At 38.0% G+C, this 16,992-nt stretch overlaps 1 protein-coding gene and 1 pseudogene across 2 annotated transcripts in view; one reads left to right on the plus strand and one right to left on the minus strand.

The window, feature by feature from the left end:
* Positions 1-246: 246 nt before the first annotated feature.
* The window catches only part of LOC145479389 (uncharacterized), a 90,136-nt gene continuing 73,390 nt past the window's right edge, over positions 247-16,992 (minus strand). The window contains exons 5-7 of one of the 2 annotated variants that reach the window (XM_081457754.1): positions 15,454-15,961; positions 4,625-4,742; positions 247-3,037 (exon numbers count right to left, since the gene is read on the minus strand). In XM_081457754.1, the coding sequence (XP_081313880.1) occupies positions 4,651-4,742; positions 15,454-15,961 (600 nt within the window). In that variant the 3' untranslated portion in view covers positions 247-3,037; positions 4,625-4,650. Of the gene's footprint in view, positions 3,038-4,288; positions 4,743-15,453; positions 15,962-16,992 lie in introns of those variants that run through there. The other variant, XM_081457746.1, reaches the window with a different exon arrangement.
* LOC145479285 (uncharacterized) lies at positions 4,652-13,989 on the plus strand (annotated as a pseudogene).

Consider the following 16,992-nt stretch of genomic DNA (forward strand, 5'->3'; position numbering starts at 1 on the left):
ATCAATGTATCAAAGTTGTAGAAACTATACGCAAAAAGAAGCCGTATATATTTCTACAGCAAAAACGATCGAAGCCCTCGCCAGAATTTTTAATGAACAAATCCAACTATTAGAATCCCCGTGGAAAGTCAAATTTTCTGGCAGAAATACACTTGGGCTCCGCTAAAATGAAATGTATTAGTATTATTAAAAAGAATTCGACTAGTAAATCTACTAAGTTATCAAAAAACTTTCAGTGTTCCTGGATGTCCATGTAAAATAATTTTCATTCAAACGAAGATTTTCTCTTGCCTGAAACTATTTTTCATTTACCTAGTAATTAAAAAATATATACACACTCGCCGGCTTTACATATTCGACACTGTGCCTGCTCCCTGTGTCAAAATTGACTTGCATGAGCCGAATTGTTTTTTATTCTACTTGCAAGTCAGTAGGGAACACGCTGGTTCCAAATACGTAATTGCAGAAAGTTCTGTCCGAGAACTGGAACTTTGTATGATTGTTGTATGATGACAGGCGGCCCAGACGTTGAATACGATTAATACGTGACATTATGCTGTTGGCTATTGCGTTACAATTTTAGCTGTTTATAAGACAATGTATGAGAATGCTTCGAAAATTACTCTAAATGCTACGTGTGGAAAATAATTTGAATAAAATGGCTTACCTTGTGTTTGCATTGCGTTATTTTGATGTCTCTGGGTTCCTGGAGGTGGTTCAGAGCCATTTAGGTGAGTTTTACTTTCTGGCGGTTTGCTTCCCCTGTTAAAAGAGAAACGATCGTTTCTCTTTAGGGGAAGCAAACCGCCAGAAAGTAAAACTCGCCTAAATGGCTCTAAACCACCTCCAGGAACCCAGAGACATCAAAATAACGCAATGCAAACACAAGGTAAGCCATTTTATTCAAATTATTTTCTACACGTAGCATTTAGAGTAATTTTCGAAGCATTCTCATACATTGTCTTATAAACAGCTAAAATTGTAACGCAATCCCCAACAGCATAATGTCACGTATTAATCATATTCAACGTCTGGACCACCTGTGGTATGATTGATTGATTGTTCCTTATTCATCCAAGAATAGCCCTTTTCGCGGTTACCTTTGCTCATTTGCATTTACAATAAAAACTAGCATGTATGTGAGGCAATTTCGGGCTATTTTGTAGTTTTAGCCCGAAATTGCCTCGCATCCACGTTGGATTACATTGTAATGCAAATGAGAAAAATTAACCGTGAACAGGGCTATTTCGCGCATACACAGAAAGCGAATGTTTACCCACCTTATAATAAATGGCGCGTCAAAAATAAATACGGCAGCGAGTGTCTGAAAAACACTAAGACATAGGGCCTAAGACTCCCTCCGAATCTCAAAAACAAGTCAAAATTCGCCAAAAAATAACACCCGGTAAGAGTAATCACACTAATGGCCGCCACACAAAAACACCCAACCTTTTGCTAGTGGAACCCAGTCTACACGCCAAGTAGAAACCACGTGACAAGCGCTTTGCTCTCGCAGACAACTAAATAAATAAATAAATAAATAAGTAAGTAAATAAATGAATGAATGAATGAATGAATAAATAAATATCACTAGCGTTGACAAAGTGTGGGAAATCCCACACAAATATTCTTACACAAATATTCCTGAAGACTCCATGGCGTCAAGGTAAATCGCAAATTAATTAAATTAGACTTTGAGGCCACACAGTGGTTCTTTCGTTTTGAAACAGATTCCTTGCGCGGTTCAAAAATGTTAACTTACGTCTCTCACAAAGTGACAAAACCTTTTGTGTAACTGACTTTTTGTCACCCAGAAAAACTCTCAGGCGTTGGGAAGGGTGTCATAAAATTTATACAATTTATCATGTGTCTGGTTGTTTCAAGTCTCACAAGTTAGGTAACACTGTTAATCTTCTGTAATGTCTTCTCGTTTAAATGATATCGATATCGTTAATTTGAAGTGGTTACGTGGAATATTTAAACCGAAAAAAACTACGATCATTGCTGGCAAGACAATTTTACTTTTCACGCCAACTTTGACTGAATACTTTTGTTTTCCTTCTAAAGGTATACAACACGAAACTCTTGTTTTCTCGAAAAATAGGGCGATGTGTTTCGCGCGTGAATTATCGGAGCGGCGCGATTTACATCGGAAATGTTTTGTCACACATCACCCTCAAAAATCGTGTCTGCGACTTTCCAGATGTGGTTTGGTTTTTTCTCTACACCCTCCTAAACTTTGATATTTTTAATGCGGACGTTTCCTTCTACAAAAGAGGCCATAACTTTGAAACGGAAGCGAAATTAAACAAAGCCCGACACGGTTTTTCGAAGGAGGTATCCTAGAACATACCTGCCGATTTTCAGCCAATTCCATAGGAAGACGCGCGTAAACGAACTAAAAATGTTCATCCTTATATGCAGTTTTATTTCATCGAGAAAAACACGAAAAACCTTTTATGAGATTTGTATGAATAGGTGTTAAAAATCCCCTCCGCGCTGACAGATGTCGGCATGGGTCAGTTTACCACAACAATGCGTTATGACAACTTGAAATAAACAGACGACTAATATTCTGGGGCGGAAACCCGCGTCGCAGTGAAGTCGCCCGAGAAGGGACAAACTACACGTTAAACTGCCGTGATCTTTTACTTAAAAGATTTCGTCGGCGGTATTGGTATTATGTTGCGTAAGTTTAGGCTCCTTCGTTCTCCAGACATTTTTTGAAACCATGCCTCGTGAAGCCAAAAAGCATGAAAAAGAGGAAATCTCGAGGTCTACATTGTCAACATCTACATTTGCGCTTGACTCTTTCGTTGTGGAAGTTTCGGAATCGCGTCCGTTCTACAACAATTTCGTGCGACTAGCACTTGTTGTATTTTGTCATTTAGCTTCATTGGCGGGAATAGTGTCCTCGAGTTCCCTCAACCATTCTTCTTGGTTACAGTGCGACCCAAGGTCGCTCAGAGCCAAAGATGTTGTTAGACGCTGAACCTGTGGGTTCCTCCAGATAGGGCGATGTGTTTCTTCCTCATTGCTGGAGATAAATGGTATAATGTTAAATATCCGGTGAAAAAAGGAAGAACGATTTTTTTGCTCAAAACGCTAATTATCATTTCACGGATAAACAAAAAGTAATAGGCACGTCTGACATGTCGAGTCAAGGAATAGCGGGTTCTTATTCTGTTGCCATCTTTGCTAATCCAATTTAACAACTGCATGATTGTTTTATCAGGTCAGGTCATAACACATGTGAAATCAGTTTCACTGTAAGAAAGATAATGTATGATAGATGTAGCCAATATAACAGCTCAAGTTTGATTGCGAATGCAATGCAAGATTCATGTGTACCCTCTTAGACCCTAATAATGAATTGAATCTGTTAGTCGGTGCCGCTGCCAGATTCATTCTGTATGTAAAATGAGCAGTAATATTTAAACTACAACTTGTCATCATTAAAATATGAATAAGGAAACGATAGCAGCAACTTGATTATTTAACAGTTCATGTACTTTTTCAGACTTCAACATAACTACTACTACTACATTACTACTTGGTGTCTGTCGTTTATCATACCAGACTGCCATTGCCAGATAGTGTACAACAAGAAAATTTACTGCGATCGTGTAAACTCCTCCTTGCTACACGAAAATTCAAATAACAAACAGAACAAAGCATGAGGTCTGCTGAAATAGCCAAACATTACTAGTTATGCAACGCTTTCGAGTGGTATAACCTGGAATATCCCACGCGTGCGAGCTCCTTTGATTTTCTCGGTATACACACGAGCCTTAAGGCTCGTGCGCATGGGGTATTCCATGGTATTCCATGAGAGAGCATTACACCATGCCATAGAAAATACAGTGGTCAACAAAACCAATGCGACATGCGTGCAGTGCATGATGACAAAGGGCCAGAGCCACCTTAAAATTTTGAAAATTTAAGGTGGCTCTGAACCCTATGTACAGAATTTATTTAAACTTTGCAAAAGGTGGGTCTTATCCTGCTTATCAAAATTTGATAATATAAAAAACAATCACTGCGCCGTTTTTGAATTATAAACCCCTAGAGCTATAATTAAGGGTGTTTTTAGCAGGTCATACCGTTGCTATGGTAACCTATTGTGTCACGAAAATGATAACAACGTGTTCACCAATGACTGGGCAGTTGTTTGATACCACGATTGCAGCATCAACTGATAAAGAGTGGTTATACTGACCTCTTTCCAAAAGTCTTGGAAAGTGCTGGAAACTGTTTTGAGCCACCTTAATAACTCTTTAAAGTCCAGTAAAAAATCGTAAAATTGACCACATGGTATTCTTTATTTAATATCTTCACAATTTATTGCTGAGATGGAAACTTGTAGTAGTAGTAGTAGTAGTAGTGGTGGGAAGTTCAGCAAGTACTTATTTTGTCGATAAGGAGAAAAATACAAAACACAAACTTTTAATAGAGCAAACACAAACTTTAATCACCACTGCATCAAAACATTTGTTCCCGGAAATGCGTAATATTTTTCAAAATCAGAAAATATCCCTTTCATAAATCACCAAACAACAGCATCATTGGTTCGTCGGGTATTGTAACAACTTTCGAAGGAGAAAACTTAAAAAGAACACATTACCAGCACAGGGTCTGATATACTCTCAATCATTTTGGTTCCACTTGACACTCATTCTGATTTGGAATGAAGTCATATATAGGACTCTCTGGTAGTTTGATGTCATCAATATGAACAAAGCCTGAGAAGAGGAATGGAAACATACAATTTTTAATTATACACAAAGGCTAGTTATCTAAAAGCAGCCCTCATCCTGTTCTCAATATGTCTATACTGTGAGATTAGATGACTTTAGATTTGAGTGTGAGTATGAGGACTTTTCAATTCCATTGTAGTTTGCGAACTTCACATTATCATGTCACATACCCATCTCATCCTGTACCCTGCCCTCTCTACCTAAACCTCACCTAAACCAACTTGTACTGCGACAGCTCTGGAAACGTCACTGGTATGAAATTCGAAACTCGTACTCGTAGTCCAATCTAAAGGTCCCTATTAAGGACAGTGCCTACTAAATACAAAGGTTTTGCGTCAGACTAGGACCATGCAGAAAAAGTAGATCTTTGCAAGGGCTATTGGTATCCACAAAGAAAAGCAAAAAGGGGGGGGGGGGGGTAGCCTAGCATTTTTTCGAGATAATAGGCCTTGAATCTCAGCAAAATGCTGACATCAGCATTTTTTGAAAAAAGAAGGAAAGGATATTTCTTCACAAATTCTCTTAGAATTCGCTTTACAAGGAAACACATAAAGATTTTAAAACTACTTGGTAAAAGGTAACATAAAAACAATTTTTGGTATGTTTTTAAGGTATCATGGTAGGTGGATTGACAGTGTTTGGAAATCGCGTTCTTACGCTGGCGCTTTGAAAGGAAACCCCATCAACCTGTACATTTTCTGAAAGCTTAATAGTTATAGAATACAATCATATCTTTGAAATTTTCTAAAAAGTTATTGTCGCAGTGATATTAAAAGAAATACCCAGAAACACTGCTTCGCTTAAACTGGTTCGCTTTCGCGCGTGAATTATCGGAGCGGCGCGATTTACATCGGAAATGTTTTGTCACACATCACCCTCAAAAATCGTGTCTGTGACTTTCCAGATGTGGTTTGGTTTTTTTCTCTACATCCTCCTAAACTTTGATATTTTTAATGCGGACGTTTCCTTCTACAAAAGAGGCCATAACTTTGAAACGGAAGCGAAATTAAACAAAGCCCGACACGGTTTTTCGAAGGAGGTATCCTAGAACATACCTGCCGATTTTCAGCCAATTCCATAGGAAGACGCGCGTAAACGAACTAAAAATGTTCATCCTTATATGCAGTTTTATTTCATCGAGAAAAACACGAAAAACCTTTTATGAGATTTGTATGAATAGGTGTTAAAAATCCCCTCCGCGCTGACAGATGTCGGCATGGGTCAGTTTACCACAACAATGCGTTATGACAACTTGAAATAAACAGACGACTAATATTCTGGGGCGGAAACCCGCGTCGCAGTGAAGTCGCCCGAGAAGGGACAAACTACACGTTAAACTGCCGTGATCTTTTACTTAAAAGATTTCGTCGGCGGTATTGGTATTATGTTGCGTAAGTTTAGGCTCCTTCGTTCTCCAGACATTTTTTGAAACCATGCCTCGTGAAGCCAAAAAGCATGAAAAAGAGGAAATCTCGAGGTCTACATTGTCAACATCTACATTTGCGCTTGACTCTTTCGTTGTGGAAGTTTCGGAATCGCGTCCGTTCTACAACAATTTCGTGCGACTAGCACTTGTTGTATTTTGTCATTTAGCTTCATTGGCGGGAATAGTGTCCTCGAGTTCCCTCAACCATTCTTCTTGGTTACAGTGCGACCCAGGGTCGCTCAGAGCCAAAGATGTTGTTAGACGCTGAACCTGTGGGTTCCTCCAGATTTTCGCCTCTTAGAAGACGAAAATGGGCAAGAATCTTTCGTCCCGACATAAAGAAAATTTGACAAGAACGAAAGCCAACTTGCGATGAAACAACCAGATCAAGAACAGTTCGCGTGCACAAATGAAATATCACACCACAATTTGCGTTACTTGTGACAACTGGCGGTGAATTTTAATTAGGTGTCAACGCCCTGTAAGGGGTTAGTAATATTCAAAAATAGTTTTTTTGCTTTAACTTAAAAAGTAAGAGCCCTTTCCCCCATTCTTTTTGCAAAATATTTATCTCAGTCTTCTCAATTTGAACAGCCAAAAAAAGATTTTTCGCATTTTTCGTAAAAATCCACCTACCATGATACCTTAATGACAAAATCTTTGCAACAGCGCTTTCAGCGTCTCTGACAACCTTCCTCTGGTTCAGCTAAAATACAGTCTAGATAGCTTTTCCTCTCAACCAGAAACCAATCACGTGTAGGGGTAACCACACGTTTTAAGTTATTCATTTTTTAAAAATACTTTTACGGTACCCGTTACACTTTTTCCTGTCACCTCCCTAGTAAGTAAAACATTTGTGCCTCTCGGAATTGTTTTGCACGCGCACTACGCCGTCTGCAGGTACATGTTTACAGTTGGATTTCAGTATAATTTTCGACAGGTAACAGCTAGTTTTTATCTGGAAGCCGTGAACAGTTAGTGGTTAGCGATACGCTGCTATTCTGGTTTTCCTGGGTTTAGTACATGTTCACATGTACTAAAACATGTATTGTTCACATGTCACAGTAGGAAAATTTTATCTCGTCATCACCGCCCCAAGGCTCCCATGAGATCGCTAGACACATGCCCATAACCAATGCTTTTCGCGCGCAAATCGGTTTAACACGGTGACTATGTACGCGAAGAAAATCCTCCATTTCTACTTTCACGTTTGTTCGAAGGAAGATCACTGGTTGAAAACACCTATAATGACTACACCTGATTTGGAACCCGATGTTCAGTGCACGAACGGTGCCGTGGATCAATCTTCACAGAACAGCATAGCGGTGATCCTCAAAGGTCTTAACAACACTTTGGTACAATTGATCAAAGCTTCAGAAACGTAGACGGCGACGCTCACCAGTCTTAAAGAAGACGTTCTCCTTCGTCCTGAATCAGACGAGGAGGCAGAAAAGGAAGACTCGAACACGAGCAATGCACAATGTGGTATACTGGGAACTAGCCTACATCCGGGAACCACATGTAAACGTTGTTGTTGATTAAAGCATGGCGGTTGTGCTGTGATTGCTGACTTAGTGTCGTTTTATTTCGATTACAAACACTTCACACAACTAAATTTTTCTGCCACTTTAAATACTGTGCTCGACCCGAGCGACTCTCACGTGGCGAAGAAATCGGCTTGCTCTGACTCAGAGAAGCATTGCCTTTGTGGCCAATGCCAATCATAAACTTAATATGAAACGACGAGAGCTGATTAAGCCCGACTTCAACCCCCGTTACACAAGGTTATGCAAAGAGGACATTAAGCCCTCTACAAAGCTGTTTGGGAATGACTTATCAAAACATCTAAACGATATGGCCGAAGCACAGAAGTCAGGCCGGCAGATGTAGAGAAACTCTGACACTCGCACACCCAGCTATAACTACCTGAAGGTTGGGAGGCAGAAAGCATCCCGCCCACGCCCTTTTTAGTGTAGAGTGCACTATTGGGATGGTTTAGGGGGTTGCTGTTCGCTAAGGCACTAATGTAATAAGGCCCTAACACAATAAGGTGCAAACTTTAATGTTTGTTTAATTAATTACTTTCAATTAATCAATTAGCCTTGTAGGAAGGGGAGCTGGGTGGGGTAGGTACCTGAGCGCATTTCGCAAAAACATGTCATATTTACGTTGCTTTCTTTGATAACATGACAAAAATATATATGGTTTTGCAAATCTTATGCTATCCTTGTGGTGCCATTCTCTTAAGAACAAAAGCAATTTGCTCCAAACGCATGTGCAAATTAGTTAGGGTCAAAGTCGACTATATGTTAGGTGAAAGACACAATTCATACGGGACTACTCACGAAAGTTGAGTGCTTTCCCTTGTGGTAGAACATAACATGTAAGACGCATGCGTTCTAGCATTGCCAGTGTGATAAACTCCGTTCTCGAGTTCAGTCAGAGGCACGCTTTTTTTGAGTTATTTTTTTGTAAAGAAACGATACGTCTTAGTCGGCGCGTCGGGTATGTTATGGACGGGTCAATGGATGAGTGAGTGAGAGAGTGAGTGAGTAAGTGAGAGATGTATGTATGTCACACCAATCAGATTGGATCTACTATAAACAGCCAATCAACTTTCTTGTTGTAAAGGGGAATATTTCAAAATATCATAACTTTAAAAAATACATTTATTTTCCAAACTCAATCATGTTAGTAGTGTTAGTGTCTAATGAATACCTGCCAAGAGATAGTTATACATCCCTGCAAATATTCTGGGAGTCTCCCACATACTATTTAGACCATCCAGTTCTCCAGAATTCACAAAACGCACAATGTTCAACAAACTTGTAATTTCGCTTCCATGCAGGCTCAGTTATCCGAGCTACAGAAAATGTTTTGTCAACTAAGCGAATCAATGAATGTAAATAAAGACAGAGTTGAACCTTACACTGGTGTGTCTTTCTTTGACTCTAAATCGACTCACCCCAAACGATACGTTCCAACGAGTCACAAAAAACGCTCCCTCAGACGAAACAGTCTCAATAAACTCTTAACCCATAACACTAGTGCGCAAAACAAAAGATACATTAAGAATCTTTCAAACCAAGCTCTTTCAAGCGACGAGGTTAAACTTCTTTCGAGAGGCCTTAAATTTATACCAACCCCTCCAGTTCCTAGCTCAAACAAATCCTTGTTAAAGGATTTCGATATTTTTGCTAGAACAATGCGCTTAAAATACATGTTCGCATATAAGTGGAAAACTTCTGCCCATCCCTTCCAAGTCAAGTCAACCTGGCAACCACCCGTTCAAAACTCGGTTGCTCTAGAAAATTACTTGGAAGAAACCAAACTCGAACTTGCTTCAGCAGTTTTCCGCCCTCAAATTGATAACATTTCAGCGGACGAAAGAAATGCTATCAGCGCAATAAAACACAACAACAAAATTAACCTTAAAAAAGCTGATAAAGGAACAACAACGGTCATCCTCGATACTGCACAAAAAATAGATGAAGGCTTACAACAATTATCTAATGATAAGTTTTACAAGCCTCTTCCATCTCCCATTGTGCAAGACACCGCCCGAAAAGTAAAAGAAATGGTTAATAAACTACACCGTTCGGGACACATCGATCTAATGACCCACAAATAGTTAACAATCGGTCTTAAACAACCACGTATACCAGAATTTTACACGCTGATTAAAATTCATAAGAAAACACAAGTCGGCAAACCAATCGTTTTTGGAAGCAGTGGTCCAACAGAGCGTATTTCTAGTTTTGTAGACTCACTACTACAACCTATTGCAATAAAACAAGAGTCCTATATAAAAGACACTACCGACTTCATCAATTTTATTGAAAACACGCCAATTCCAGACAATGTGATACCAGCTACCCTTGACGTTAGTTCTCTATACACCAACATTCCTCAAGAAGAAGGAATTGACATTGTTTGCCGCTATTACGAAGATCACTATGAGCAGAAATTACCTATCCCGACAAGCGATTTACGGGAATTTAATGTGGCTCATGCTTGAAGAAAACTCCTTCAAGTTTAATGACAAACACTTCGCACAAACTCACGGCATTGCGATGGGAACTAAAATGGCGGTCGCTTTCCCCGTTATTTTCCTGGCAGACCTTGAAAAACGACTGCTAGCGGCTAGCCCACTGAAACCCTTTGTTTGGAAGAGGTTTATCGATGACATATTTTCTTTGTGGAACATTCCAATGGAAGAAGTCTCCATTTTTGTTAACTTCGCTAACTCGTTCCACCCTATGATTTACTTGTGAAATGTCATCCGAACGCGCTGTTTTTCTCGACACAGAGGTGCTCCAAGGACCCCGCCTTTCAACTCTCAAAATTCTCGATTCACAAACCCACTTCAAGCCCACTGAAACTTTTCAGTATACACCCTTCTCATCCTGCCACCCGTTCAATACTAAAAAGGGTTTTATCAAAGGAGAAGCATTACGTCTTTTAAGAACCAACTCAGTCAAAGAGAATTTTAATAAATGCAAACAAAATTTTGAGCAAAGACTCTGTAACAGAGGCTATCCCGCGGCGCTCGTTCATAAAATCTTGACTGAAGTTCAGTTCTCAAACAGAATAGAAGCTCTTCGTAACAAAACAAAGAAGGCGAAAGAAATTTTACCGTTTTTTACCACTTATAATCCGGCCACACCGAATCTTAAAAACATTCTCATGAAACACTGGCATATCATTCAACGGCAGCCTAGACTTGCACATATCTTTAACCAGCCACCGATTGTATCTTACAAGAAGGAAAAATCACTCAAGGACATTTTAGTCCGCGCAAAACTTCCTTCAATCACGTTGGAATCATAAAAAATTGTAAACAAAGAAGCACTTTCAAAAGGTTTTTTTTTCAAAGCAGGAAATTTTCATATGATCTTTTTCTGCTAGCAACAAGCTCAGCCTGCGTTCATACATTTCTGTCCGCAGCTCAACTGAGCCAATAAACCTAGCCCTTGATCATTTGCTAAGCGCTCCTCCATTTACACTTCAAACCTTTCAGTTGATCATTCATAGCGAACGTAGAAGCTGAGGACTCGTAGACTTTATTTAAATACTGGTTTTGTTATTGCTTTTGTCATTATTTTCCATGTAGTTTTTAAGCAGAGTGGTTGGTGGCAAAAGCAAAACTGGCAATATCCTCACTGACCCGTGTTGCTAAAGTCATGACAGTGTTTTATTTTTGTGGTCAATCTATTTATTTAGTAGTTACACTGTCTTTACAATAGAAAAGATGCAATATTAATTTAGTAAGTTATACTTTGCTATCTTTCATACCAAAATTATAGTAATTTTCTGGATCAATGTTTGCCTCTGCTTTAATTTGTTAAACTACTGTTAGTTTATTTTTCAAACCAATTTAATAACGTCAAAAGGGAAGTGGGAATCTGATGGCAATAATAAATTAGACCAAGAAATATAAGGAAATTTGCCACCATTGCTTTCATGGCCGAGTGAAGATGAATATAAGTCAGTACAGAATAAAAAAAACATAGGCACGCAAGGAGTGCAAGAGGTATTTTTGGTGTGAAGTGTCGCAGATTGGAGCATTCATGGTTAATGATTTGGTTAATTTGACAAGTTTTTTTGGTTGCGATGGTTACGTCAGTCATGGTAAGATAGCTAAATAGTAAGCCATAAAATGTTTGACTGATCAAACTACAGTAATCTGACACGTCTCCAGATTAATGTAGATACCATCTTATTTTCTAACAGGCAATTTGATTCGTTCTTTGATACAACCCGCACTGTGATTGGTGTGACACACGCACATGCATAACTCCCTCACTCACCGATCGCATAACCCCTCCAACCCCCAAGAGGAATTTTTGCTCCAAAATACTCAAGTTAATTTAGAGACTTTGCATTTTATACGAGTCGTAAGTTTACCTTTTTACACAACCCAACACAACACAACTTCACCGAAAATAGAAAGAAAGAGAAAAAACCTCTGACACTTTAACTTGGTGCCGTGCAGTCTTCAAAGAACATGAACAGTTTTCATACTTTTTACCTTTAAAAATATCGGACTGAAATGAATGTCATCAAATAAAACTATTAAACTGCTACTGCAGAGATGTAAAAACTGTTCAGAAATGAAAGCTTCTTTTCTGTTTAATATCCTGGAAACAATAGCCGATAACTTGTCAGCTCTAATTGAATTTACTCCCATATAAAAAACGAAAGTGTTAAGTTACCATTTGTTACTAAAGATAGCAAACATCTCGTGGGAAAGAGTGGTGACGATTCGTCTGCTCTTATTGAATTTACTCCCTTGCGAAAAACAACAGTGTCAAATTACACTTCGTAACTGAAAAACAAAAATATCTCGTTATATTTGCATGCAACAAGAACAAAACAATCGTTACCCGCACTTACTATTGTAAACGTTAGAACTGTTTCAAATCTATAGTCTTGTCCCCTCTAAAACATGTCCTAAGAACTGGAAGCGACGGGTCGTGACCTCTAATTGAATTTACTCCTTATGAAAAACAAAAGTATCAAATTACCTTTGTAACTAAAAATAAAAAATATCTCGTTGCATTTGCACACTACTAACTCACGAACTGTTTCAAACCTCAAGACTCATCTCGTTCATTTAACTAAAATCCTCAGCCTAACCCACAAAAAATGTCGAAGTAAACCCAATATATGAATACTTCCTCCTCTTTTATAGAAGAATAAATATGGGCGTTCTGAACTCTATCGGGATCAAATCTTCTCACATACCATTTACCTTTACAACAAGAAATTTGATTGGCTGTTTATAGTAGATCCAATCTGATTGGTGTGACATACATACATCGCTCGCTCACTGACTCACTGACTCACTGACTCACTCACTATAAAGGAGCATCAATCCCAGTAGAGGAAAAAACATGCTTAGTATGCAAAGAAAATTGCGTAGAACACGAACAGCATTTCTTGATGTATTGCCAGGGGTACGCTACCATAAGAGTTGAGCTCCATTCTCACATTTCAAACAAAGATGCACTTTACGCAAATCTCAGCGATAACGAGAGAACTAAGTACTTACTTAGAGCTGACAATAGAGTTACATCAAAAATAATAGGTAAATATATCAACTTAATGTTTAAAAAAAGAAAAGAGATTCTCAACTTACAAACGAAATGAGCATTAGAATTTTTATTTAATTTTATTTGAATTATAAAAGAATCAAGTGAATGTTATTTCTTATTGTACTAGTTAATGTTAAACCTTTATTGTAAACAGACCAATACCTCCCTTTGGAGAGTAAGGCGCAATAAAGAGATACTACTACTACTACTACTACTCACTCACTCACTCTCTCACTCATCCATTGACCCGTCCATAACATACCCGACGCGCCGACTAAGAGGTATTTTTGTACAAAAAAATAACTCAAAAATTGTGTTGATTGTATTTGATCATGGAAATGTTGAGGGGTTGAAATGGGATTCTGGCTATGGGAGAGTAGGAATCGGGGCTGAGGGGGGTGGGTGGTGTGCTTGAAAATTTTATGAACCCCTCTAAATATGAAAACAAACTGTAGGTTTGAAAACTTTAAAGCAGAGGTGAAGATTATACATTATATCTTGCTTATTAAGGTGGTAAATGAGCAAATACGCAAAGAGAAATACAAACAACAGAAGCATTTATAATAATTTCTCTTCAGTTTCTCTTGTTAAACAATACATATTTTTTTTCTGTCAAGATAACACTTCATTTGTTTTTACTTTTGCTCTGAAACCCTTTTGTCAGGTCTTTACTAATGAACATTTTACTGTTCTACATTTGTCAAGTTGTTGGTCTTTTTGTGACATGATGGAGGTCTCTAAAGTTCTCAATTGATGTTTAATTTTAGTGAATGTGTCAGTCATTAAAATGATGACATAAATTGTGTTTTTTTCTTAGGTGGTAATACCCCCTGAGACATATACACCCCACACAGGCATACATTATGCCATGATTTACATGATGTAACCTGCTTTTCCCATGTTTAACGTACACATAAGAGACTATCAGTGGACCTGTCCAAGTGTGATTTCGCTACTGATAATGGAAATTACAATAAAGATATGAAGCCACTCTGGTGTGATTTTATTCCTTGACAGTAAATTGAACCAGTAACCAAAGACTGCATTCTGTAAGAGGTTTACAAAAATTAAACAGAAAATTTCACTAAAGTACATCAAGTTTACTAATTCAAGAAATCCTCTCTCCAATTATATTTCGTATGTTGTTGTACTGGTAAGAAATTCATATACATATAGTCGCTCTTCTGAAAAAATGGTTTGTTTGTTGTTGATTTTTCCTGTTCATTTTTCCTTGAACATTTTTTTCCGAATAAGCAGTTTCTTGAAAACACATTTTAAGATAAAGGCTAGGCATAAAAAAACAATGTTTTGATGTCTCTGAGATCATTTTCAAGATAAAAAAGTGATTTTTATATAATATTTGAATTTTGTTTTTTTGAGGGGAGGGAGAGGGACGTTTTCAGAATTTCGCTACAAATATCACAAGGTACAAGGGAAGGGGCAAACATAAAAGTTAAATGTATGTTTTCATTATTAGTTTGTGTCTCTCTGTGAAGCTGCTTTATACTGTTGAGGATAATGATATACCCATTTTGATTCAAAATACAAATGGAAACTTGCATTGGCACTCACTCAATCCCTTGGCACTGTTTTCTAATAATTGCCTTTTTCCACTAAACAATAATTTAAAGATCTTTTTAAATGGGGAGGCTCCATCTCAAGGTCCATAACTCCTTACCCTTTGGTATACATTTGTACTGCACTTACCAGTTCACTCTTTTGCTTGCTCCAGGAAATTCACTGCTGGTATTACATCCACCAGCACTAAGTTAATGAGTTTAGAAATAATTTTTCCCTTTTCATTTTACAATAATTTTTTAATACGGATTATAGGGAAAATGCGGGGGAAGCTAAAAAATGTATGAAATATCTGGATACTTGAAGCCCTGTTAAGCAAGGGTCTGGTATTTGGGATGTCAACAGGGCCTAATTGTAATCTCAAAATATTTACGTTGTGACTTATTTTACCACCTGCTACTAAAACATCTTTATAGCATAACTACAGTTATAGGCATATCATGGCTTGCAGGTTCTGCAACTCGTTTGTTTGGCTCTGTAACCTGGTTACACCTGACATATGCCTAATCAGTATAATGTAAAAGTAAAGGCTTCCCATCCAACAAAAATACCATCTGTCCATCAACTTGGAAGGCCTTTCTTTTGTCAAACTTACCATCGTCCATACTACCAAGAAACTTTGACAGGGAGTGGCTTTTTGGAGTCTCCCATGTAGCTTTCTGAGAGTCACTTAAAAGGCTCTCTCTTTCCTCAACACCTTCAAAACCAGCTGACTCCAATTTTCTTTGATATTCACCACAATACAAATCCTGCTCTCTTTCATGGTCCATCAGGTTCTGAGAATGGTTTTCACAGAAACTTTTTCTCTCGCTTTCACGGAGACAACAATTACTTGCTCCATTTCTGGCATATTTCAATAATGCCAGTTCTTGTTCCCTGTTTGGTGGGTGTTCAGCCCGCAGTCGTTTCAAAGCAGCTGGATTTAAATTCATAGGTAATGAATCATGCAACATTTCATTACTTCTCTCAGACTGCACAATTGCTTCACATTGTTTCCTTGCATCAGTGAAGTCTTTTTTGTGTAGATTTGAATCATCTCCAAAATCCCATTCATCTGATGGGACTTCTTCCATAATCTGTTGCTGTCTGATAAAGCTTTCAAACTGCAAAGAATCACACGAAGTAACATTTAAGTGAGCTTTCACACAAAGAAGATTGTTTCATAAGATCCTCATTATAGTTTGTTTGAGGTATTTGCTACACCTTTCTATTTCCATCTTCATATTTTAAGATTCTTACCTATTTTATTTTGTAACTCTATATACTTTTAGGATTCTCCTGCTTTATTGAGCCAGGCCAGGTAAATACACTTAATACCACTATTCACCAAGATTGCTAGAGATGACCTCCTATTGAAAACAAAATACACAGTGGCTATTCATACATGTCATGCAACCTCTGGTTACGTTCAGATCTATTTACTAACACTTGACTTCAAAGTACACTGTTGGTTGAACATTTGCAAAAAAAATATTTCTTACAGTGCTTAAAAAAGATAGTATTTGAGGAAGTGGCAACATCAAAATTGTATGAAAGTCTAGACTCTCATAAACAGTCCTGTATGAATTATTCACATTTTGACACAGTTTCAGTCATCGCAGATGTCGTTGTATTTCCAGTCTCCACTCCCTATTTGTGTAACATTTGCATGAGTTTAGCTTGGTAAAAATTCCAAGTGTCATCAAGTGAGTCATTTGCATAGTATGCTGGGACTATGCAAACTACGCTGACTCAATATAACAAAATTTTCTGACTCATGTATAAATAGCAAATGCAAGTCACCATGCGGGGCACTGCAAACAAAATAAGCAACAATGTGATGCTCAAAGCTAGCGTGTAGTTCTCAGAACAACAAGTAAACAATCCGCAGTCTCACTAAACACAAGGTCACTGCAACAACTTCACAGTTAATTATTGACACACTAATGCAGTCAAAACGTCAAGACAAATTTGTTTTGGAACCAGCAAAGTGAAATTTTGATCTGCAAGTTATAGGAAGTGCGTCAACATCTAAAACATGTCAAAATATCTAAAACATGGAGAAAGGCACAACTCTGAACACCCATCATGGCTGCCTTATCAACAACCATAGACTTGGTTACTCTTTATTCTTCCTTACTACATACTAGAGAAG

The sequence above is a fragment of the Orbicella franksi genome, chromosome 1 (genome assembly GCF_964199315.1).
Source record: "Orbicella franksi chromosome 1, jaOrbFran1.1, whole genome shotgun sequence".
In the NCBI taxonomy this organism is placed as follows: domain Eukaryota; kingdom Metazoa; phylum Cnidaria; class Anthozoa; order Scleractinia; family Merulinidae; genus Orbicella; species Orbicella franksi.